The following is a 27,407-nucleotide window of genomic DNA, read 5'->3' on the forward strand; positions in this document are numbered from 1 at the left end:
TAGCATATAAGATCACTGAAATTGAAATAAAACTGAACGCTATCAATTCCCCGTTTAAACATGATGCACTCTTCCTCAAATATTGCTGAAACTGGCCCAATATTAGAAAACTATGAAAACAACTTAATCAAATGAAAAACTCACACTCTAATGGATCTTGGCTGTGGACAAATTAAATGGATTTATAATATGCCTAGAATATTTCCATTTCTATATGCTGAGGACTCCCAAATTTATATCTCCAATCTAGAAATCTCTCCTTTATTTATCATTCAATGAACGTTTATTTAGTGATTACCATGTTCCAAACTCTGTGCTAAGGGCTGAGGAAAATACAAACTGCACCCTTTTCACAGAGTTACCTTATAGTCTAGCAGGTAAGATGAATCCTAATTAAATTATTACAGGAATAAATATATATTTACAAACTGTGATAACCATAAGATGCCACTAAAGTATATAGATTATACTGATCCTCTCTGAAGCATCATGGAAGGCTTTCTTTAAGAAAGGAGCTTCAGAACTGTGTTTCTGACTGCCCCAAAGAGAGTTTCTTCTTTGTTTCTTGGAAACACACAGTGAACTTGTCCAAAACAGAACTTGCCATCTTCTCCCTCAATTTGATCCTCCTGTATTTCCTATCTCAATGGCTGGCACCAACGTTGACCGTGTTGCTCAAACTGGAATGTTAGGCATAAGTCTTGACTCTTCTTCCTTCCCTTACCTACACTCTGCACCTTGCTCGGAAAATGCTGTCACTGTCTACCCTAAGTGTCTATTGGATCCGCTCATCTCTATCCACACCACCTTAAATGTTTTCCCACATTATTTCTCATCTGGACCATTGCAATATCTAACTAACATTTTTTCCCAAACCACTTTTGACCCTCTCCAATCCATTCTCCACTTTATAACCAGATGGGTCTTTAAAAAACACAAAATTCCTTTCCTTAAGTGCCCTTAAGTGGCATCTCCTTAACCTTAGGATAGAAGCCAATCTCTTTATCATGGTTTAGAGAGCCCTCCAGTATCTGGGCTCTGCCTTTCTTCCTAGTGCCTTTTCTAACAATCAGCCATTTGCACTTTCATCAGTTCTTCAAGGGCACCATGTTTCTCTCTCCTCTAGGCCATTGTACAACTGTTTCTCTTACTGGAAATCTTCGTTCATGCTCCTAATCCCCAACCCCGCTCCTTCACCTAGTTAACTCCTACTATACTTCCCCATCTTAGCACTCATCAGACAACTTTTTCATTGTTCCTTTAATAGGGTGCCTTTACCACCATGTAATAATCCATACAAAGACAAGAAAATTCATCATCTTGTTAATCCTTATATTCCCAGCACCTAGCCAAGAGCTTGTCCCACTTTAGGTTATCAATAATTATCTAACAAATTCATTCATGCTTCAGAGTAGCACACTTTCAAACCCATCAGACTTGGGCCATTATACTTTACAAATTCAGACATTGTCTATTTCTGCTTTTAACATATCAGCCTTTCAGAAAATAGTAATTTTTCAATGACTAGTCAAAATGCTGGATGGTTTTAGGGACAAGCCTCTTATAATTATTTTATGCATTTAATGAATATTTTTAAAAACAGTATTCCCTGATTACTAGAGTCTATGCCAAATCTGAATGATTGTAAACCTCTCTACATGGGAATCCAGACATAATGGCAGATCAGGGGTCACACAGAAAACTTATTTCAAGGATATATATACTCAGAATAATACAGTAATTCCTGATGTATCCAAAATATATTCATGATCTAATCAAATGATGTGAACTTATTGGAAAAAAAAAAACATTTTCCTGAAAATATATAGTCTAAGACTAGAGTGTTATATCTGAAAACTACCTAATCATTTGGAACATGAAGATTCAGTAAACCAGAGTGGTTTTCAAACTTAATGGTATGAAAGCACTTTCTTAAATAAGATAGCAATAACATAATTTAAAATAATATGCATTATATATAGAAGCACATGGGCTTCAAGACCAAGTCAGCTTCTGTTATTTGTGTTATTTGCTGGTTACCTGTAGTGTTATGCTCACAGTCATCACAAACTCCTCCACCTCCTCTGTGGTGTTCAAATGGAAAGGGATCCACTGAGATGTTGTAGTGGCAGCTTCTGGAATGGCTGTTGCATTCACAGGGTTTACAATTGAAGGTGTGAACTTGATCACTTTGGCGAAAAGGCTTGTCATTATAAAGAGGCAGGCAGTGATCACACTAGAACAATAAAGTAATATCAGAATGATAAATATATAAAGTTGTGCTTTGTTTCTTCTTATTTACATATCTGGCACTTTCACTAGAGAGAAAGCTAATATCAAAGAGTTGAAAGCCAGCAACTATTGTATTTTTAAAAGTGTTTTATAAATCAGAAATTAGCATATCACAGTCATGGTAGTGCAGAATTGTAAAAGTGACAATGCAAGCTGAAACCATGTAAAGTGATCTTAATAACCAATGGGGAAAATTATGATTGTTCCACAATCTGAAATTTTTTGTGAAAACATTAAAAGCTTGACTTCCAAGTCCTGGTTCCACAAGTAAAGAACTTGGAATTGACACTCCATCATAACAAAGAATAAAAAGTTGAACAGACTGAAAAATCAACAACTCTCCCTGGATCCCTAAGTGGGGGACACAGGGCAAACATCCGCCCCCAGGATTGGAGAGACAGGCAAATAAAGGGAGTCTCAGCTATAGGATCAAAGACTCACTAGCAGAAACTTCCATGGGAACGAATGCTGGGGTAGAAAATCTGAATTATAATTGATATATTGCTGGAAGTTCACTGTGAACAAGTCTGATAGTTGAAAACTCCAGGGTAGTGTAGTTATAGGGGACCCTCACCATTCTGTGAGATTTTCTCCCAGCAGCTTGACCAGGTTCTCACAGTAAATGAACTCAGGGGAAAATCCCCAGGTGTCTCTGGCAGAGGGAGAAGAAAGGAAGCATTTCGAAGTACATCAGAGCACTCTGTTCTTAACGATATCTGCCTCAGGATAAATTAGTTAACCAGAGCCTAGAGACCTAGAGAAAGGAAATACTCAACTCCAGCCCCCTCTAGTCACTCTGTCCCACCTAAAGGGGAGGTGGGGAGAGGGGACAAAGAGGCACACATGAAGTTCACAGTCCAGAGGCAAAGGCTTACTAAAAGACTGAAAACTAAAGGGAAATAGAAAATAGTAAAACTAACATTTAATAATCATAAGACTATAGAACACTTGCCCTCCCCTCACTCCTCACCAGCACATTGCTAAAAAACCTATTTACAACAGTTCCTCTCACCTGGCACATCATGTCTGGCTTTCAAGAAAAAAATTACAAGGCATACCAGAAGGCAAAAAACACAATTTGAAGAGAAAAAGCAAGCATCAGAACCAGATATGACAGAGACGTTGATGTTAGAATTATCAGGCAAGGAATTTAAAACAACTATGATCAATATGCTAAGTGCCCTAATGGAAAAAGTAAACAGCATGCAAGAACAGATGGGCAATATAAGCAGAGAGATGGAAATTCTACAAAAGAACCAAAAAGAAATGCTAGAGATCAAAAACACTGTACCAGAAATGAAGAATGCCTCTGATGAGCTTAGTAGTAGATTGAATAAGGCTGGGGAAAGAATCTCTGAGCTAGATGAAATATCAATAGAAACCTCAAAAACCGAAAAGCAAAAAGAACAAAGACTGAAAAATCAGAACAGAAAATCCAAGGACTGTGGAACAACTATAAAAGGTGCAACATATGTATAATGGGAAGGAAATGAGAGGGAGAATGGAATAGAAGAAATATTTGAAACAATAATAACTGAGTATTTCCCCAACTTAATGTCAGACACCAAACCAAAGATCCAAGAAGCTCAGAAAACACCAAGAAAGATAAATGTCAAAAAACAAACAAAAAACCCCACTATAACTAGGCATATCATTTTCAAACTACAGAAAATCAAAGATAAAGAAAAAATTCAGAAAGAGAAACCAAAGTTAAAATACACCTAACCCATATAGTAACAAAGAATTATATCTAACTTCTCCTCAGAAAACATGCAAGCAAGAAGAGAATTGTGTGAAGTACTTAAAGTGTTGAGAGAAAAAAACTTACCAACCTAGAATTCTGTACTCTGCAAAATTATTCTACAAAAGTGAAGGAGAAATAAAGACTTGTCAGACAAACACAAATTGTGAAAATGTGTTGCCAGGAGACCCTACTTGCAAGAAATGTTAAAAGAAGTTTTCTAGAGAAAAGGAAAATAATATACATCAGAAACTTGGATATACATAAAGAAAGGAAGAGCATCAAAGAAGGATAAGTGAAGATAAAACTGTAAAAACTTCCTATCAGTTACAAAGGTAAAGGGAAATAGAAAATAGTAAAACGAACATTTAATAAACTGTAATTTAATATTAGAAACTTTGAGAATTATTTTCCTTGTAAAAAATCATTCAGTATCTTGAATAATGCTTGCTTTCCTATTCTGTAAATTTCCATATTGAGCAAGCATCTTTTCTCAGCCTTGAGAATTGTCATACTCCTTTCTAAGTATGGATCAGCCTGCTTCCATCATTTTCATGTTTGTGCTTTCACTGACGTGCAATATCTCTGAGATTCCTTTAATGTAAAGTTTTTGTTGGCATCATTTCCTCTAGGACATCTTTACCTATTCATCACAACCAATGTCCTCATTTATGCTAAATTCACATTTATTAAGTTGCCCTGGCTGCATATATAAAGTATTCCAAATGATGACAGTGATCAGCTATTTATTCTCAAAAAAGAAATATTTAATTGAAATTTCACTCCCAAAACATTCTTTCTTTCCATCTTTGTTGGCCAATTCTTCTTTTTTGAATATTCATATTTACAAAATGTCACATGGGTTTATCACCTAAAAAGAGGCTAGACCACTGCAAGCTTCTCTGTGAATGAACTGATTAATGGATGTGCACTGACCAGTCACCAATAGAGTGAAAGAAGCTGCATGATTGGTCACTGATCATGATGTGCAACAGTTATATATATAATTTGTAGACTGACAAGCCAGCAGCAAAATTTGTATTTTATGAAATTACTTACAGGTAATATACCATGATAACTAATATTTGAACCATGTTTTTAGAGGATTGGTGTTTAACTAAAACAGACCTGTTATGTACTGGATCAATTAAAGCTAGAAATTTTTTTTAATTAGTGCTTTTAGCATCTAATATACATACGATTTATGGACAAAGCAAAATTTATTCCATAGATTAAGGAACTATTCATGGGAACTGTGGTAAAATTTTAGCATAATTATGTACTTAATAAAAGTAATACTATCCCTTTCATAAAATAAATGAAGTAGAAAATTAAAATCACTGATAATTCAATTGCCAAATGATAAACTACAATATTTTAATGATTTTTTTCAAAACTTATAAATGTGTATTTTTTTCCTTTTTCTCAAAATTAAGAATACACAAAAACACACATATAACCCATACTATTACATAGTCTCTTATCATTAAATATCATGAATTTTATTGCATTATTTATCATATTCATAAAATAACTTATTTAGCCAGTCTGCAACTACAGCAGAAACTCTTTGCTTCTTCTAATTTTTTGTTTTTCTTGTGGATATTTCCTTAACAAAATTATAAGTGATAAAGTTATATCATAAGAATGTAAATATTTTAAACGATTTTGTGAAATATGACCACTTTCTTCTAGAAAAATTAAACTAATTTATAATCCCACAAGTAGTATCTGAGAATGTCCATTTTCCTGTGTTCTGCCCAACTAAAGTCTATGATTATCTCTTCACTATTTTGATTTTAGAAAAGTATCAATCACTGTTTCAGTATGTATGTTGTTGATTACTAGTAAGGTTTTATATTTTTCATCTAGTTTTGATAAAATATAATATTTTTGTGAGAAAATTGCTCATTTTTATTTTGCATATTCATTTTTTCTTATTGCTTTTAAATATCTTTTCATATATTAGGTACATTTATCTTTGCCTGTCAAATAGTGAGGATTTAGTTCATAATTTTCAATATATACTTATATTTTATTTTCTTTTTCTACTTTACTTCTACATTATTGGCCAAAAATTTTAGCACCATAGTTAATAAGTATGCCATAGTGGTGACGGTGGATGTATTTGTATTATTTCTGACTTTAATGGAAATGTCTTTAATATTACAACTTTTATAATGATGTTGACCATTGATTTTAGGTAGATGATCTTTATCACTTAAAAGGAGAAATCTCTATTCCAAAATAAACAAGGTGATTTTATATAAAAACAAAATATTGTCAATTTTATTAAATGTTCTGAATCAACTGACCTATTGAACTGAAAAATTATGTTATAGGTTAACAGGTTAATTAAAATCTATGCTTGCATTCTTAGAATAAACTCAACATCATTAATGGCAAATAATAATGGTAAATAATGGTTAAAGTTATGTAGGATTTCTGCATTTATAGTCATAAATTCTATTGCTCCATGTTTTTATACAGACATTAAAATAAATAAAACCTTAAAACTTTAATAAGGAATAAATATGTATTTGTATTAATTTCAATGTCTGAATGATTAACAAATTTTCATTTTGTACACTAAAACCTATTATAGTTTGTCAGGTTACACTGCATTTAAATTATGATTGATTCTAGATAAGATCTGAAATAAATATGTACATACCAATAAATATGTACATTCTTACCGTTTTTTTTTTTTTTTTTGGCTGTAAAATACTTAACGTGACTTCTGAAAGTACCCAACTTTTTCCATAGTCACATACATAAATTAGGAACCAGAAGAGTCAAACCATGTAAAATAAAGTATCAAAAAGTCTCCTCATATGTTCACAATAATAGTCCTTTGTTTTTTTTAGTTAACATTTTTTAAAACTATTTTGATATTTTGGACAACAAATGTCATTCCTTTTTTCTATTTTCTGCAATAAGTATCTACTATTTCAGAACAGTTTATTTGACATATTTCATAATTATTATTGGAACAAACTCTAGTCAAAAGCATTTTATCCAGTATTTATTTTGCCCTACTAGTTCATGGCTGAACAATTTCTTCCCTTAATATTTTTAAACGTAGAAAGAAAAAATATAAGAATTTAATTGTCCAATGTGCTGTTCTTTTATGGTATGCTGAAAAGTTTAGTATGTAAACGCATTGAGTCCTTCTACTTAGCTGAGGAGGAAAAGAAAAAAGACAGACAGAGAAGAGAATGAGAAGGTAAATATTAAGTCAGTTTTCATGTCAGGTAAGGCTGCATTCTAATTATTGATAAAGTATGCACGCTTACACCTTGGCCTATTAAAAAAATCGGTATCATATTTGTCTTGGAATGAAGAAGATTGTTTTCCACAAGATCATTTATAACCTTTTGGGCTGAATAGCTGTCCCTCTTCTCTTCTCTCCCTGCACTCTATTAATATCTTGACCCTGCTCCTATCACTTTGAACTCACATGATTGGTTTGCTTACATGTATCTTTCAGGAAATGCAACTTACTGATTTTTATACTCCTGTAGTCAAACTCACAGTAGGAGTTTAATAGACAATTGCTAAGGTGCTAACTGAAAATTCACTTCTAATGATATTAATTTCCAAACAAAGTCATTCTTGAAAAAACTTAGAGAGGGGTACAATGGGAACAATTAATAAACAGTAATGTTTATATAAAGTGTTCACAATTGCATGGTATCTGATGACTTGCAATAAACCACCTAAAAATATAAAATGAAACACAGTTTGTAAAAGATATGTAGCATTCAGTAGGGTATTGTCAACTATGGGTCTTTGGCCAAAAAAAATTAAAAGTGGGGGAATTGACCTCTTTAAGTTTTCTCTCATCAGCAATAACCATTTGTAAATCAATTTTATTTTGTATAGTCAAAAGTCAGAAATTAGGCATAGGCTGAAGTCAGACATCTTAGTTCAATTATTGGTACTGCCACTAACTGTGAAAAGTAACATGAACTACATACTTTCTATGTTCTGGGCACTATATTAAGCATTTAAAATGAATTATTACATTGAATCCTCTAGGCTTTGTATTATATGGTATCCCACATCTGATTTCTGTTCTTGATTTTGCTAGCCCTGTGTTCTTGTATAATTAATTCTATCTCTTTAAGCCTAATTTTTCTCATCTAACATGGGGGGTAATAATTCCTGCCTCTTAGAGATGTAAAGTCCAAGTACTTAGCAGAGTGTCTGTCACATCATAAGCCCTCAGTAAACACTGTCTACTACTTTATTGTTAGATTAGCAATTGGGGATCAAAGAGGTTAAGTAATGTGAAAACTATCATTGAACAATAAGTCCCTGAGTCTACTTTAACTCTGAATTTCAGATTCCTCATCTCTAAAAGGAAGGCAATGTAACACAACACCTTAACTGTTACTGACTCAAAATAATCTGAGGATAAGTGGCAATATTTTAAAAATGCTCTACAGCAGACAATAACACAACGTTGTAAATCAACTATACTCCAATAAAAATCTTAAAGAAATAAAAAATGTTCAACACAAAGCCTGGCACATACTACGCTTTCAAAATCTGGAAGTTACAAGATGCAGGAGGAGGAATGAGGAGGACGAGCAAGGTAAAAATCCAACGGGGGGGGGCTTCCCTGGTGGCGCAGTGGTTGAGAATCTGCCTGCCAATGCAGGGGACACGGGTTCGAGCCCTGGTCTGGGAGGATCCCACATGCCGCGGAGCAACTAGGCCCGTGAGCCACAACTACTGAGCCTGCGCGTCTGGAGCCTGTGCTCCCAACAAGAGAGGCCGCGATAGTGAGAGGCCCGCGCACCGCGATGAAGAGTGGCCCCCACTTGCCACATCTACAGAAAGCCCCGCACAGAAACGAAGACCCAACACAGCCATAAATAAATAAATAAATAAATACTTAAAAAAAAAAAATCCAACAGAGGTGTTGATCTCAAGTTCAAATGACACCAGCAGTATGTAAGACAGTCCCTATGTAATATATTGTCTACAACCATTGATAGGGGATTTTTGTGATCATAAACGTACTGGTCTGATTTAGACGATGTAGCCTACAGAGTGGACCAAAGAGCAATTTATGACCAAAATGCATTTCTGGTTTATTATCTGTAGCTACAACTACTGAGGAGGTCTCTTCTACACTTCATTCCTAGTAGCCATCAGACATCACCAGGATATCATTTCTAGTAGCCCTAAGTGTGGATAAGAAGGATAGATGAATACTCACTCTGACCTCCTGGCTTTGGAGAAGAGAAATGCGCTTATTACATTTTATTCCCCAGGTCAATTAGCCATGCAATTAACCAATGTTCCCAATGTTTTAAAAACTCTATCCCACTGCAAAACCTTGGCCAAATGCAAAATTTTGCTTCAATGCCTGAAGTCTATTTTTTTTTTTTTTTTACTTCATTTAAAAGTATTCTTATTGACGTCTGTGCTCTCCCAATGATGGTGTTAATATTATTCAAGTTACGCTTTCTTGCATAACTTGGTGGAAGTGATGATATGCAACCTGTGGTCCTGTCACACTGATTACAGATGCAGTTTGTCTTCAACAAAGCAACTGCCGGCTGTTGGAGTTTGGGATGTTGCCTACATGAACTAGTGGAGTGAATCCAGCAAAAGCATTCCTTTGATATTCTTAAGAAAACAACGTTTATGCTTTTAGACTGTGATCTAAAAAGATTCCTTTGAGATTTTATCCTTATTGTCAACTTAGAAGCCATTAACAAAAAGTCTTTTTGTAAATAATACTGGAATAAATACTTTACTGATATTCTAAAGATACAGTCCTCGCTCCTTTAATGTTTAAAAACAAAGAGGAATTTGCCACTAATCTAATGGGTTGGTTTAGGTCTGACCAAGTAGTTGTTAGGTGGCTAGCCTTCCTTTTGTGGACAATAAAAAACCTACAGAAATATTGGTAATATTTTAGTCTTTTCTAGAGAAAGCAAGCATAGCTAGCATTTTTCAACTCTCAAATTTTTTTTGGAAAAAAAAAATTCTAACACTAGGGTGCAAGAGTTTGTAGAAAGGGCCAGTACAGACAATATTTCTAGGATGGGAGTTTGTCCACAGCTTTCAGGACAGCATATGTGTACATTCCACTGGACCCAACAATTCCACTGGGAATTCAGAAAAGTACATTTTTAAAACTATTTGAGAGAGAATTTTTTTATAATGTGGTCTTTATAATAGGAAAGAAAAGGATACAAGATAAATGTCCAAAAGTAAAGAAATAGCTAAAAAATATCATATATCTTCAAAGAAATATAATGCAACCATTCATAAGGACAAGTGTAGATAAGTATTTATAATACAATTTGAATTTAAAAACCAAGTGAGAAGTAGTATGTAGAGTATAATCCTATTTTCTAGATAAAGGTAGACTCATCTGTGAATATGAATACAGAGATACAACTTTAAGAAGACAGAGATAGATGACACAGATTTCTTTAGTAGAATATCAATAATAAAAAATCTGAAAGGATGGAAACTATTTGCCAAGGTTGTCTAGGGGCGGTAGGGTTACAGATGACTTACTTTTTATAACATTATTTCTTTCCACAGTGTGCATTTATTAGTAATGTATTAAAAATTGTGTGTAAATAAAATGCAACTGCATGGATGATTACAAGAAAATTATACATTATTTGTATCATTTGCATGTAACATTTTGCTAAGAAAAGCTAAGAAAATTAAAATGTTCTTATTTTAAATTACACACAGATCAATAAGATACTACAGAGAAAATGACTCTCTCTTTGAGCATAATGTAGGCTGAAAGAGTACATGAATTACCAGTAAACAGAATATGTTTTTTAAACGATAGAAGATTTTCAAAATGATGAGATTAACATATAGAAGCAAGGATTCTGAGAAATGACAGCTTAAATTTCTGTTTTGAAGTTTGATTTAAAACATACACAACTATGGCACCTTGACACACATTCTGGCCTCTGATCTTAAGGATGAAGCTGTGTTTTTATCATTTTATGTGGTTTACAAAGACAGATAAAAGAGAAGGAATACTCTGTAGTCTATTTTTTTATTACAACATTTCATAAAACTGTTACATTTTTCATCTTATAATTCTGTTTCTCACAACTCCTTTTCGATAATACAAAGAAAATCGTGACAAAATGGAAGAAATAATAATTAAGGGCATGACAAGTAAGTGTTTGAATTCTCACAATTATTTCTATCTTTTCTGTTAATGACTTTTAAAGTTTCATTTAAAATCTAGAAATAGTTGTATATCTTATATTTTGGTTCTGAACCAAATGTTTTTCTACCTAATGTTCTCCCGATCTCTAGTTGATCACTTGTCACTTTTGATTATGTTTCAGTTTCTTCTGTACCAACTGGATTCCCCCTGATATGTCCCTGGTTGTTCAAATTATAAGGTTAGACAATGGTTATATCAGGGTGAGGACCTTTATCAACTGATTCATTTAATTGCTTTCATTCTGATAGCATCTTAAAGGCTATTAATCAACTCCCCTAAGTTGCAGCCAAATACTTTGACATGTTCAGATAGACAAATCATAGAATAATCATTGAATATAGAAGACACTGATGACATTTATTTTACTACATTATGTATTAATATTACACAATGACATTTCTCTCTTCTGGACCAATAAACTGGAATAGTGTTCTTTTGTTACTATTACAGACTAGCAAAGACAGTCTTTCAAAGATTATCCACAGGTCCAAAAGCACTTTTATCAACTCTACTCCCATCAGTCTCAATTTTGATCTACTATTGCCAATATTTCAAATCTGATCCAAATTTACAGAAAAAGCACAAACATACATATAGTCCCATTTTCAAAAATGTAACTATAGCAGCAACACATTTCTTCAGTCACTTATCCAGCAATCTTAAATGTTCATTATGTGTCTTTGAAGGAAGGAAGAAAATGTCCTCTTAGCCAAAAATACATAAAGGCCATGGGAAGATGGGAGGTGGGTGGGGTCGTCCCACAAGTTACTAACAGAAGAGTTCAACAGACTCAACCGTCCAACAGACTCAATGCCCTTTGAAAGCTCAAGTTCATAATGATGACCATAAGTCATCGAAAACAACTTGTCTTTAACAGTCACAGGTTAAGAAAACGAAGAAGTGAACAATTTGTTTTTGAATGATTTCAAAAAACAGATGAAAACTTCTTTTAATGTTCATTTTAAAAGATCACATCTGGAAAATTTACAAAGAGTAGTTAATTCCACAATTCTGGTACATAAATGAAATAATCCTTTTTTTAAAGTCTAGTGCATACCATACAGGCTAAAATTTTAGAGGTGCAAAGAAGAACTATGGGTACTGACTTATCTCCATAAGCATGCATAGAGAAAACAGCATTTTGTCTATACTTTTAAAATCACTGCAATTATCATAGAATATTATAATAGTACTTTACTTCTCTGTTGTCCTTGTTAGATTCTGAGCTTCCTTAAGCAGGAACCAGATTTTATTGATCTAATGAATCCCAGCATAATGCCTGGAACTTTGTAATTGCTCAATAAATGTTTATTGGGTGAGGGAATGAACAAATGAATGTATGAATGAGTGAATAAATCAATGAATGGTTGATGCAACGAAAGCTCATTTCTATCAGTGAATTCATTTCTTTCATTCCTGGCTCTAGCAAAAAAAAACAAAAGTGAGACAAAATTATTTCCCTTTTTACCCTCAACAGTAAAATGCCCACAGACGTCTTTATCTAGGCAATGCTTCCCATGTACTAAGAATAGCTAAGGTTTATGGTGTCAGGCCTAAGCGCTTCCTATGTATTTGATGACTAAATCTCTCCAACAACCTATGAAGTAGTAGTTGCTATTACCTCCGTTTAACAACTGAGAAAACTGAGGAATAGGAAAGAAATTGAATAAATTTCTAAAATCATCCAGTAGAATGTCAACTAGTATAAACTAGAATGTAAAAATTTCTAAGGGCAGAAAAGTTTGTTGGTTTTTATTCATTACTATATTTCCAGGGCCTAGAGGAAGCCCTAGCACATAGCAGGTATTCAGTTTAGATACACAAATGATAGATACATATGTACATACATACATAGGTAGATAGATAGCCCTTGCTCCTAATCACCATGCTAGACTGTCTCCAGGGATAGAAGATGACCTCTGAGGGAGGGAGGTGTTGAGTGGATTCACTATGGCTAGATGTCCATTCTTACCTCCTTTGGCTCAGAGTCTAAACTGGATGGCAGAGCCCGGGAAACTCAAACTAGGAGTCACCCCACTCCTGGCTGGAAAATTCAGAGGTATGTAGGCATCCCCTGCCTCTATGGGAAGGGAAGCAAGGCAATCTGTTTCAAAGTGAGAGATTATAAACTGCTCACTTTTTAGTCAGTATAGTACTACTTACTGAGCTAAAAGAGGTTATTTGTTACCCTATTCCCAAATGGCCTAAATGAATTAGAGATCTTTGGAAGGTCTGTAAATTGCTCCTTTCTCATCAGTAGAAGCCAGACCAGTAGGTTGGAAATTTTAAGAGTCTTAAATCTCTAATAATAATAATTGTCCTCAGGCCCTATTCACAGCTTCCTCTTTCCTTCGAATGTAGTGGTAGTTGTATTTCAAATGATGCAATTTCGTGTAATTTCTTTTGTCTACTAGATAGAGAAATCATCTTTATAAACATAAAAACTTCAGTGTACTCATGTAACTATTTTTTCCAATAGAAGTTTCTCCAGGTATCTCTAACGTTCCAATCATAAAGGTATTGTTACTCAAACTTGTTAATTTATCATCACGATAGATTGGGTGGGGTGGGTGTGGAAGTATAGCTAAAACTTCCAACTCTGGAGAGAATCTAGACAGAAAATGGCTGAATGCTTTGCACACAATAAGTGATCAATATATGTTTGATAAATGCATGAATGTATGGAGGAATGACCTAATAGATTGCTTACATGTATAACATGCTGCAGGATAGTACCTTAGTACGTGCGGTATTTAATTAAATATTAACATAAAAGGTTTAAAGGTAAATGCAGTATTTTACCTACAGAATTTTACCTATGGATTACTATGTAATCTTAATTAGCAAATTTAAAACAATTACCATGCTTCACCATTGAGAAGACAGAAATGTTCATGTATTTATCCTTCAATGATATATTCCTTTCTCAGTAATTATCTTTCCCCTAGTTAGAAATTCTCATATAATTAAAGTGCCCACAGAAAAATTGTACTTACCCGCTTTCTAGGTGCTAAAATTAATAGCATCAATTAAATAACTACTAATACTATTCGACAATACTGATCAGACATTGGTGGCAATACAATGATTGTGAATACTTAATATACAAAGCCTGTCTGGCAATTCAACTATTGATATGTGGTGGCTACTTTTAGAAACTTTCTAATTCATGCAATGCCTTGTCTGTACCTCTACAGGCACTGTGCAATGGAGGATTAGAAAATCATCCAATAAAACAAATTTTAATAATGTGTGAAACAAAATCTACACTTGCAAAAGTAGACTGTAGGCAGAATTATTCAGACAACTGATTCAGTTCTACACATCGTCTCTGTATAAATATAACTGATAGCCTATGTACTTTTAAGCACAGGGTTCTTTACCATGTGATTTGTGAATACAGACCATCTAACTATGGCTAGTTGTTGAATGAAGCAGAAGCACCTGGATGATGGGCCCTGGAGTTTTATTCATTAATTTTGAATACTGATGGTGTTTGATATTTGATTTTTCCCTTGAGCTTTCTGTTGTTTTTCCCCTCTTTCTTTTGATTGTGTGACTTGCTCAGTGCACTAAAAAGACACATGTGAAGATACAACAGGTTCCCCCTACAGTCCAGAAGGAGGACTTTAAGATTTGCTCAAGTTTGTGGGTAGTGGCCAAGCCAAAGCAATTCCACTGTGTAATATAATAATTTAACCCTGTTTATAGGCCAGAAAATATGGCCTGGAGTAAATAACACATTTGTATAGTATAAACTGCATATTTTGAAAAGAAACTTAATGAAAAAGAAATGGATTATATTAAAAATGTTCTTTACATGCAACTGTTCCAAATAATATATGTAATACAAAATATGGATTCATATATTAAGAAGCATAATCCATTATCTCTGTCGTTTAGTTTAATGAGTAGACATAAAAATGCATTTGAGTTACTATTTGGATATAAAGCCAACTTACATTCCAAATTTTATCTAGTGCTAGACATGAGCACTAGATTAGTAAATTAAAAATTCTTTTATTAGTATAGCTGCATTTAATTTTTCCTTTTAAGACTTAAAATGTCAACAATATTTATATTATTTGTTAATTACAAATTGTCAGCCTGAATCACTTGTTTGTATTAAAGTCATCTCCATTTATTATAGTAATTAGTGTCTTCCAGGGAATCTTTTTTGAATTTCATAAATGAAAGTCCTTCAATATTTTCAAATACTTGCACCTATAATCAAGATTTTATGGTTGTACTCTAGCATAAGGCTCTACATATAGAAGGCATTTCATAAATATTTGTTAAATGAAGAGAGCAAATGATGAAGCTTCACATTAGAACAATAAGGGTACACAGTAATCATTAATTTTGTAATGGTGATTCCATACTGAAGACAGTACCACCACCTCCACTGTCTTTACCGATAGCAAGAATACTTAACATAGATAATATGTCCCTAATAGACTAATAAATCAAATTATTATATTTTAGGAAAATTATGTTGAGATATTTAAGACATGCAAAATTTATAAAAACAGCAAATAATTGTGTTCCTTATTCACCACCTGACGAAAATAAAATAAAATGCCGTATACATTCCACCCTACCAATAACATCTGAATTTAGTAATATTCATTCACAAGTATTTCTTGATAATTATACTTTATATTTTTGTATTACTTGTAACATAGTATTGTTCTACATGGTTTTAATTTTACATAAATGGTATACTGTATGTATTATTCTAAAACAAGCTTTTTGCACTCCATTGTTTGAGAAGTCTAATGTTGACACAATACCTAAATTCATTCATATCCACTGCTGTATTTCTTTAAATATTTGCAGATTGTTTTTCCACAGTGGTGGCACCTTCCCATCAGTGGCATATCAGTGCTCAGTACGTAATTCACATCTTTGTCAGCATTTGAAATTTTCAGATTTTTTCATCTTTACCAACCTCATGGGTATAAACCGTTATCTCATAGTTTTGGTTACTTTATCAATAACCAGTAAAGGTTCAGATGTTTTCATATGTATATTGACCATTTAAGTTGCCACTTCTGGCCTCTTCTGTGAATTACCCATTCATTATTTTGGTAAGTTTTTCAATTAGTTTGTATGATTTAAAAGTTCCCTTGGTTATATGCATTGTGTTGCCAATATCATCTGCTAGTCTGTAGTTTTTCTCTTTTCTTAAAAAGGTAGCTTTTGATGATTAGAAGTTTCTACTTTTAACATAGCCACATTTACCAATTTCTTCCTTTGTTAGTTTGTGCTTCATGTGTGCAAAAGTCCAAGGGAAAAATGTTATTTATCTTCATAATAAGACATCATTGGCGTATCCCATATTTTCCAAGGGAAAAATGTTATTTATCTTCATAATAAGACAATATTGCGAAGGGCAAGACCCTGCCACTATCTTCCCCAAATTTATTTCCACTGTTTTCACTCCTCTAATCATCTTTACGTTAGAATAAGTTTGTCAAGTCACAGAAAAAAAATCTGTTGTAATATTTTGATTAGAATTAAACTGAATTTATATTATGATTGGGGAGAATTGACATCTGTTATATTAAATCTTCCTCTACATAAGCATGGTGTAGTTCTCCAATAATTTAGGTCTTTTAAATATTTTTCAGTAATGTTTCCACCATACACATCATTTGGTAGGTTTTCCTTTGGATATTCCTATTAGTTATCTCTTTTCAAATTAAGCTTCCTATCTGTTATTTTGTTATATAAAAGGCAATTGATTTCCATGAATCCATCCTACATCTAGGATTACTGAACTCATTAATATTTAATAATTTGTCGAGTTTTCTGGCATCTTATGACCGAATCATCTTGTCTTCATATACTGGCAGTTCAATTATTTCTCTTAAATATTTTTTATTGAATTATAGTTAATTTACAATGTTGTATTAGTTTCAGGTGTATAGCAAAGTGATTCAGTTATATGTATTGATATATGTATATATATATATACACAACCATGTATATATTCTTTTTCAGATTCTTTTCCATAATAGGTTATTACAAGATATTGACTATAGTTCCCTGTGCTATACAGTAGGTCCCTGTTGGTTACCTATTTTACATATAATAGCGTATATATGTTAATCCCAAATTCCTAATTTATCTCCCCTCTACCCGCGCTACCCACTTTGGTAACCATAAATTTGTTTCCTGTCTGTGAGTCTATTTCTGTTTTGTAAATAAGTTCATTTGTATCTTTTTTTTTTTTTGGTTCCACATATAAGTGATATCATATGATAGTTGTCTTTCTCTGACTTACTTCACTTAACATGATAATCTCCAGGTCCATCCATGTTGCTGCAAGTGGCATTATTTCATTCTTTTTTATGGCTAATATTCCATTGTATATATGTACCACATCTTCTTTATCCATTCATCTGTCAATGAACATTTAGGTTGCTTCCATGTCTTGGCTATTGTAAACAGTGTTGCAATGAACATTGGGGTGCATGTATCTTTTCAAATTAATTTTTCTCTGGATATATGCCCAATAGTAGGATTGCAGGATCATATGGTAACTCTATTTTTGGTTTTTTAAGGAACCTCCATACTGTTCTCCATAGTGGCTATACCAATTTACTTTCCCACCAAGAGTGTAGGAGGGTTCCTTTTTCTCCACACCCTCTCCAGCATGTATTATTTGTAGCCTTTTTGATTATGGTCATTCTGAGTGGTGTGAGGTGATACCTCACTGCAGTTTTGATTTGCATTTCTCTAGTAATTAGCCAGGTTGAGCATCTTTTCATATGCCTGTTGGAATTATTTCTTTCCAATTCTTTAAGTGTTTATTTCTTTTTCTTATCATATTTAACTGGCTATATCCTTCAAAAATATGTTGAATAACAGACAATCTTGTCTTATTGCTGACTTTAAAGGAAACCACCTTTGCACTGTTGTTTCTAGAAATTTGTAGATTTTTTTTATCAGGTTAAGGAAGTCTGCTTCAATTCAGAGTGTGTTGAAAATATTAATCTAGATGGATGTGATATGTTGTCAACTGCTGTTTTCCAAATCTATTGAAATGAGCATGTTTTTCCTCCCTTCATGAGTTAATGTGGTAAATTACATTAATGAATTTATTAATACCAAATTTCACTTGCATTCCTGGGAGAAGCCCAATTTGGCTACTATATTTTATTGTATTTATAAATAGCTAGATTTGGTTTGTTATTATTTTAAAATTTTAGTCTTATGTTTACAAGTGAGAATGATCTATAAATTTTCTTTTTTGTACTGTCTTTGTCTGATTTTGTTTCCTGGCCTCCTCACTTCTATTGATAGAATTCAAAATAAAGATCTGTGCTCTCAGACAAAAACTTGGCATGCTGTATATTTAACTTATTAATTGCTGTTGAGTCTTCTATCCCCACCACCAATGCTTAAGAGAACGCAAAAACCTCTTCAAGAATAAAAACTGTGCTTTGCTCAGGGATGTAAATCTATTGCTCAGTAGATGAGTACTCAATAAAATTTTATTGGATTAACAAAAGATTCATAATTTTAGTTGGGGGTTATATTCTCTTATTCTATTTTTCTTGATGATTTACATAATGGTGAAGTGATTCAATGCAGTCATTCACTGAAAACTATTTAGTTAATGCCTACAATGTGTTCTGATTACAAATTCTATATAATTTGTTAAGACCATCTTTATTGATTAATGCATGATCACTGTTTATAAATTTTCCACATGATCTTGACAAGAATGTGTATTTTTTCATTGCTGGACACAGGAATCTACTAGTTTAGGCTTCAAATTAGTTCAATCCTCAATTACTAAGGTTTTTCTTATTTATTTGTTCATTTCTGGACTGCCTGTTTGATCAATTACTAATGAGATATTATTAAAGTCACCTATATTGATGGTGGATTTGTCAATTTCTCCTTCCAGTTCTGTCAAATTTTGCTCTGTACTTTTGAATCTATAAGATGCATATAAGTTTAGAATTGTATCTTTTATCATTATGTAATGCACCTCTGTATCCCTAATAAAACTTTTTAAAGTCTATTTTACCTAATATTCATATAGCTTAAGCCAGCTTTCTTACATTTTCAAACTTTGTGTGTTTGTGTTTTAGGTACATATCTCACAGTCTAGAATCAGTGTCATACTAAGCCATATTCAAGCCTGATCCACCAAAATATGTACTCCTATATACACTTATAAAATATCCTCCCACAGTCGGAACCAAGTGGTCTGAGAGCACACATTGTATGATTTCTTTTAAGTTTGTTCAGGTGCGTTTTATGGCCCAGAATGTGGTTAATCTAGTGAATGTTCCAAGTGAGCTTGAGAAGAATGCATATTCTGCAATTGTTGGACAAAGTAATCTACAGGTGTTCAGTTATACATCCAGTTGATTGAAAGTGTTGTTGAATTCAACTATGCCCTTACAGATTTTCTGCCTACTGAATCTGCCCATTTCTGAGAGAGGGGTGCTGAACACCCTAACTATGACAGTGACTTCATCTATTGGTACTTCCTCTTCTATCAGTTTCTGCCTTGTGTACTTTGATGCTCTGTTGTTAGGCACAAGCACATTAAGGATTGTTATGTCTCCTTGTAGACTTGACCCTTTTACCACTATGTAATACCCCATCTTATCACTAATAATTTTCTTTGCTCTTAACTGTGCTCTGTCTGAAATTAATATTTCAGTATTTACTCTAGTGTTCTTTTGATTAGGGTTAACATGATATATCTTTCTCCATTCCTTTACTTTTAATCTATATGTGTCTTTATATTTAATGTGGGTTTCTTGTAGACAACATATAGCTGTGTCATGTTTTTGATCCTCTCTGACAAACTCTTTTAATTGATGTTTAGGTCATTGATGTTTAAAGTAATTACTGACATATTTGGAGTAATGCCTATTGTATCTGTTACTTTTTTCTATTCATTGCCCTCATTCTTTGATTCCATTTTTATCTTCCACTCTTTCTGCCTTTTGTTGTTTTAATTGTGGATTTGATGTGATTCCATTTGCTCTCTTTTCTCAGCATATCAATTATCCTTTTTTTTTTTTTTTACTTTTTGAAAAAGTGGATGTCCTAGAGTTTGTATTATACATTTCCAACTAATTTACAATAATTTACAACTAATCTAAGTCCACTTTCAAATAACACTACACCACTTCATGGGTAGAATAAGTACTTTAACAAAACAAAGCACCCCTGGATCCTCTCTTCTGTCCCTTGTATCATTGTTGCCACTTGATTCGCTAATACATAAGCTATAATCATCAAGTATGGAGTTGGCCAAAAAGTTCATTCAGGTTTTCCATCTTACTGAAAAATCCGAACGAACTTTTTGGCCAATCCAATATATTGTGCAATTATTATTTTGAACAAATTGTTATCTTTTAGATCAATTAAAATAAGAAAATCAAATGTTTTATTTTATCTTCACTTATTTCATCTCTAAGTCACTTCCCTTCTTTATGTAGATCCAAGCTTCTGATCTATATCATTCTCCTTCTCTCTGAAGAACTTCTTTGTTCTCTGAAGAAATCTCTGAAGAATTTCTTGCAAACAAGTCTACTGACAACAAATCCCCTCAATTTTGTTTGAGAAAGTTTTCACTTCTCCTTCACTTTTGAAGGATAATTTTGCAAGTTACAGAATTCTAGGTTGGTGGGTTGTGTCTCTCAACACTTGAAATATTTAATTTTCCTTGTGTGCATGGTTTCTGAGATGTCAGAAGTAATTCTTATCTTTGTTCCTCTATAGGTTAGGTTTTTTTTGTTTTTTCTTTCTGGTTTCTTTTCAGATTTTTTCTTTATCTTTGATTTCCTGTGGTTTGAATATGATATACCTGGGTGTAAATTTTTGGAATTTATTTTGCTTGGTGTTCTCAGGCTTTCGGGATTAGTGGTTTGGTGTCTGACATTCATTTGGGAAATTCTCAGTCATTATTGCTTCTTCTTTTCCATTTCTTTCTTCTCTTTCTAGTATTTCCATTATGTGTATATTATATCTTTTGTAACTGTCCCACAGTTCTTGGATATTCTTTTTTTAAAATCATTTTTCTCTTTGCTATTCAGTTTTGGAAGTTTCTATTGACATATCCTCAAGCTTAGAGATTTTTTCTTCAGCCATGTCCAGTCTACTAATGAATCCATCAAAGACATCCTTCATTCCTGTTATAGTGTTTTTGATCTCTAGCATTTTTTTTTTTTTTTAGAATTTCCATCTTTCTGCTTACATTACCCATCTGTTCTTGTATATTATATCATTTTCCCATTAGAACCTGTAGCATATTAATTATAGTTGTTTTAACTTCCCAATCTGATAATTCCAACATTTCTACTATATCTGAATCTGGATCTGAAGTTTGCTCTGTCTCTTTAAACTGTACTTTTTGTCTTTTAGTACGCCTTTTAATTTTTTTTTGAAAACTGCACATTATGTACTGGATTAAAGGAACTCCATAAAAATAGGCCTTTAGTGATGTGGTCTAAGGTATAGGGTGTGGGGAAGTGTTCAATAGCCCTATAATTAGGTCTCAGGCTTTTAATGAGTGTGCAACAGTCCCTCAGTCTGACCCCTTAGACACAGCAGGATGACTAGAGGTGGCTGGAGTCGAATATTTTCCTTTCCCTTAATTGTATTTTAATGTCCATTTTAGGAGTATCTTGCTATTTTATACACTCCACCATCTGTAATGCTATTATTAATAGAGTTTACATTTATTATTAAATATATCATTATTAAACAATGTTATTATTTAATACAGCTTATATATATTTACTGGTTCACTTGCTTATAATTCCTTCTTGCATATCAGGCCTTTTTTTCTGAAATCATTATATTTCTTTATGAAGTATAGCCTTTAAAAATTCTTTTAGTGAAACTACTGGTGGTAAAGTTGATAAATTTTGGTTAGACAAAAATGTATTTTTTCTCCCTTGTTGTTAATTGATAGTTTAGCTACAAATACAATTCTAGGTTTGTTGGTTACTTTCTCTTTGCAATTCAGAGGTATTGTACTATTCCACTGTCTTCTGGCTTCTACTGTGGATTGAGATATCCAATGTCACAGTTTCTTATAAATCCAGGTCTATAAATAATTTATCTTTTTCTCTGGTTACTTTTTAGTATCTACTCTTGGTCTTTGATGATCATCAGATTCATTATATCTTACCTATGTATTTTTTTCATAGTCTACTTAGGATTCAGAAGAATCATGCCATTCCTTAGCTTTGGACAATTATTTACCCTTATCCCCTTAAATATCACATTTCTTCATTTGTATATGTTCATCATCTCTATTTACTTCTTCTATAAAGCTGTCACAATCTATCCCCTTGATCCTAAACTCTTTTTCATGTTTTAAACTTGCATTTTAAAGACATTTATGTATATACCTATCTCAGGGAAACAAGTATAAGTGTTTTTCAAAGATTAATAATATCATCCACGTGTCACATAGGAAATGAAATTCTTGACCTTGACTCACTAAATGTACATCTAATGGAGATTCTATAATACAAACTGCCAGAATGCTAGTTACATGAAAATGAATTAATTCATTAGTGTTACAAAACTATTGTATAAAATGAAATACATTTAGAGTAAAAAATTTCTGTGAGCAAACAGAAAACATAAGTAGTCATAAAGCTCGATGTGTAATAAAAATATGACACAAGTTAGTCATGATGACTCATACTTCTGGACTTCAGTGCTCTAAAGGAATACACTCTCTCAAATAACAGGAAATATTCATTTACATAAAAAGCAATGTAGAGTGTGACGCTGGCACCACTCAAATTATTGAATGGTAGGAAAGTTTATTATATAAAATGCTTTAAGCTGGCTCTGCTATTTATAATACTAACAAAAATGCATACTGATGGTTTGATTTTAGTTAAAATTCATAAAATCCATGATTAATGTTATAAAAGGGTCACAAATCAGAGTCACAGAATAAGGGAAGTATTCATGGTTCCTAATAAATTGCTCTGTGAATGCTTGACCACCCCTGCAGACAATGATGTCACACGATGATGAAAGACTAGTTAAGTAGCCAACAAAGTGCCAGTGCTTGGCAGAGGCAGTGGGCAGCGCATCATTCTTGGCCCAGAGCCCTTGAAGGGTGCATGCAGCTATTAAAATGAAAAATTCTAAGGATGCAAGTTTCAACGGATAACACTTTTCTTAAAGCTAGATTCTATCAATACTTGAACTCTTAGAACAGGTAAAGAAAGTACCAGACAGGAGGAGAAAAGAAGTAAGACCTATATTGTAGCTATACCACCATGTTAGTTGACATAGACTAGTTAGTTCCATACACAAGCTTCCAATTTCTAGGTTGTATTCTGCCCCTATGATCTTAAAGCATATTTTTTGATAGTTATAATGGACTTCCTGAGCAGGTGAACCAGAGGTACTTTATTACAATAAAGCTAATAATACGACTAGTTAGGAAATGATCCATAAAGTACAAAGGAGTTGTGGGGATGGGATGTAGAAGCTGTCAACGACAAATTGGCACTTGCCGTGGGCACTGGCCATCTACCTTCACAAGGATTAAATTATGTGCTGCTGCAGCTGCTGACTTTCAACACCCCCTGAAAGGAGTTCAGGTGGAGAGCAGCAGTGAGGCCCTCTGTGCTCTGGGAAAAATGGGTAGAACAGGTCTTCAGATAGATATTTTCAGGAGCCAATTTTATGAGCCCAATTCTTGTATCTCCTCATATCTAGAAAAGCACTAAAATCCTTCACGGTGATGTCTGCTCCCCGTGACTAGCAGAGACCTTCTGTAAAAAAATATGTGCTTGACTGCACGTATTCTCACTTTAGCAAAATCGCATATATACTGACCTTCTCCCCTACCTCTTTGGAGCAGTTTCTCAGAGCTACCTGAAATGCTGTCTCCCGGGCTGCAGTCCTCATTTTGCCCCAAATAAAACTTAACTCACAACTCTCATGTTGTGCATTTTTTAAGTCGACAAAGCCTATGTACCAAAATAACACATATTGAATAACTCCATGATATGAAATTTTAGAACAGGCAAAATTAATCTACAGTGACATTGAACAGATTGGTGGTTTCCTGGGATTGAGGTTTGGGGGGAGACATTGACTACGAAGGAGCACAAAAGAGTGGGGAGAGGAAAACATTCTGTATCTTGATCATGGTGGTTATTGCACGAGGGGACACATTTGCCAAAACTCATCAAACTATACATTTTTTAAACGTGTATATTCTATTGTACGCAAATTATACTTCAAGAAAGTTGATTTAAAAAGAAAAAACAGTAGTTCTGCAAGATGTTCCCATGAGTCATATTTGGTAAAGGGGACAAGAAATCTCTTTGTATTATTTCTTACACTAGTATATGAATTTACAATTATCTCAAAAAATTATTTAAGCTAAAAATACATATAAGTGAAAATAATTGTCCAAATAAAATAAAATTACTCATTTTAAAACAGTATCAACAATCATATGATCCATGCAAGTTCAATGCCATGTTATCCTGAAACCTACTTTAAAACATTCAACTCTGCTTAAAAGTTTTTGAATAGTATCCAGTCTGTTGGGATTTGTTTTTCCATAGATTAATCCTAAAATGGACCAGTAAATTAATTACTCACTGCTTCAGTCATTTGGAGGGAAGAAATGTGACAGTATGCAAAAATTATTCTCTATTAATGAAATATGTCATTCTTATTTATTGCATACATAATACATTAAAGTCAAAGCCTTAAGATTGCCAATACCATACCAAAATATGTCAGAGTTCCCAGTCCAACAGCACTGAGGAGAGTCAGTGAGCCTCCCGAAGATAAATGCTTTAGGTTTCACAAAAAGTTTAAGAAAAAGTTAAGTGTGGCTTTAAGTTCATCTTAGAATCAGTGGTGTTTTTGGTAATAGATTTTCTTGAGTTGTTTTTGGTTATTTGTTAGTTTTATAATTTTATGAATGGACAAAATAAATAGGAGCTATGAAATAGACTGCCAATCCAGCTATACCCAAAATAATTAATCATGTATTCTGGCTACTCGTGGAAGTCTCAATATTAGTGAGTTTTTGTACTTTAGGGTTCAGAAGCGTAAAAGTGTCTGAAGACAGGTAGTTAACATGAATGAGGTCACCTAGATATAAAGCTAAGGACAGTAGTAAATTTAGCAGCAACTGAAGAGTGATAATGCTCTGAAGATGGTAATTGCTACCCTGAGTTAGCCAACTGTTGCCATGGGGAACATGGGCATAGTATTGGACTACTTTCTAATTAAGAGAACTCAGAGATGTAACCAAAAAAAAGAAAGAAAGAAAAGTGAAAACTTTTGTTGGAAATTAAAAAAGAAAACTATTTAAACACTGTTCCCACCTGAGGACCACCAGTTCCTAACATCAACTTTATAAACAACTAAAGAATGTTTCATACAGAAAATTCTCTAGAATGGCTACATATATGAACTTGCTTCTGAATTCACCATTCCATTCCTTTCCCCCGACTTCATTCATTTTCACTTCCACTAAAAACACTTTCTCATAGGACTGACAATTGCCCAGAACTGGCATATTCTCAAGTCTTACGTTTTCGTCTGTTTACCAAATGGCTGTAATATAATTCACAAAAGCCCTGTTTATTGAGTAATATTATTAATGGCTAGCATAATACTGTGAAATTGAAGACATTCTTTTTGGATTATGTCCAGATCTTTAAAAAGAACATTGGTTCCAATAGGGTATGAATGGCTTATACCAATACTTATTATTTTAAAAAGTGGAACAACATGAAAAGCATTTGAATAAATATATTTTCAAATTATTTTAAGACAACTTTTTCAGATACCTAAGTCCCACATGTATTAAAATATCTACAATGATAACAAAAGAGAAGCTCATGCCATGAATGCTTTATAAAATCATTTTTTATTTTCAACACACCGTTGAAAATATCATAAGACTGAGAAATCATTCAACTTAACAGTCTATTTATTTTTTCCCTTCAGCTGCATTTGCCAAACTTTGCTAAGTGAATGATACTTGTTGCTTTTTTATTTATGGCTACATTCATGAATTATCAAAATATGACAGGAGGAAAATAACAGAAAAGTCAACTTTGAAACTTTTGTTTCCAAAAGGCACTTAGTGTCGAAACAAGAAGCATTAAAACATATTCTCAACCTAAATTATAATTATTTCGCTAGTTCATAATCCAACAGTCACCACCTGAGACCAAGTCTGAAAATCCCAACTTGACTTCTGAAACCAATCATAAGCCGTGATTCATTTAATGGCTCTATTTTTAAGGGGAAGCATGAAATCACGCAAGAATCATAAAATATCAATCACTTAACTGTGAGCAGTTAAAGAGAGAGAAAAGGGAAAAAATGGGATGAGGCATGAAGAGGAAGAGAGATGGGGGTGAGGGCGGAGGAGAGGAACTAACTAGTCAAAATAAAGCAAGAGAAGCTCAGAAAACAACATATCAAATGAATGTGTTAGCCAGTCCTCAGTTTGCATTTACTAGACAAATTCAGATCAAAGTACCCTATTCAATTCATCCCAGAGCATTTTTTAATTAGGTAATTCGTAGGTTTGGAGAGGAAGGGTGAGGTTAATGAAAGAAATCACTGACTGCCAGGAAAGAAGTGTCTATCTTAAAGGATTAAAAGGAGAAGACACTAAGAAAAACCGAATAAATGTCACTTTAAAATCAAGAACAAATCAAAATCCCCAAAATTTAAACACACAATTATGGCTGAATAAAGAGTGAGTCAATCAAGTTAATCCAATTAATTTCCTTTCTGCGACAATATGATAAGCCATACAATGAAACATTAAAATCAATGCTTTTTCAAAAGATTTGTTTTCATGATATACTAATCAAATCAAACTCAAAGCCTCCGGTGTTAGATATCCAAAAAATGTAGAAGATTCCTTCTTTCAGAGGGATTATCAACTAATGGGGAAGACTAAATGCATAAATAAAAAGATCAGCAGTATAAAGCAATGATGTGGAGAAAAAGTTCAAAGGGGCCTCTGAATTAGAACATGAAAGTTTTGGTTTGAGCACATAGAAAGAAAGGTGGCTGTAACCAAATCAAAGACCGTGAGTTGAAAATGAAGATCAGCACTACATCCTAAATGTGCCAGAG

At 33.3% G+C, this 27,407-nt stretch overlaps 1 protein-coding gene across 1 annotated transcript in view; it reads right to left on the reverse strand.

The window, feature by feature from the left end:
• The window catches only part of USH2A (usherin), a 783,103-nt gene that overhangs the window by 652,313 nt on the left and 103,383 nt on the right, over nt 1-27,407 (reverse strand). The window contains exon 9 of the mRNA XM_082362477.1: nt 2,041-2,236. Coding sequence (XP_082218603.1) covers nt 2,041-2,236 — 196 coding nt within the window. The remainder of the gene's footprint in view (nt 1-2,040; nt 2,237-27,407) is intronic.

Source organism: Balaenoptera borealis, assembly GCF_965194805.1.
Source record: "Balaenoptera borealis genome assembly, chromosome: 1".
Classification (NCBI taxonomy): domain Eukaryota; kingdom Metazoa; phylum Chordata; class Mammalia; order Artiodactyla; family Balaenopteridae; genus Balaenoptera; species Balaenoptera borealis.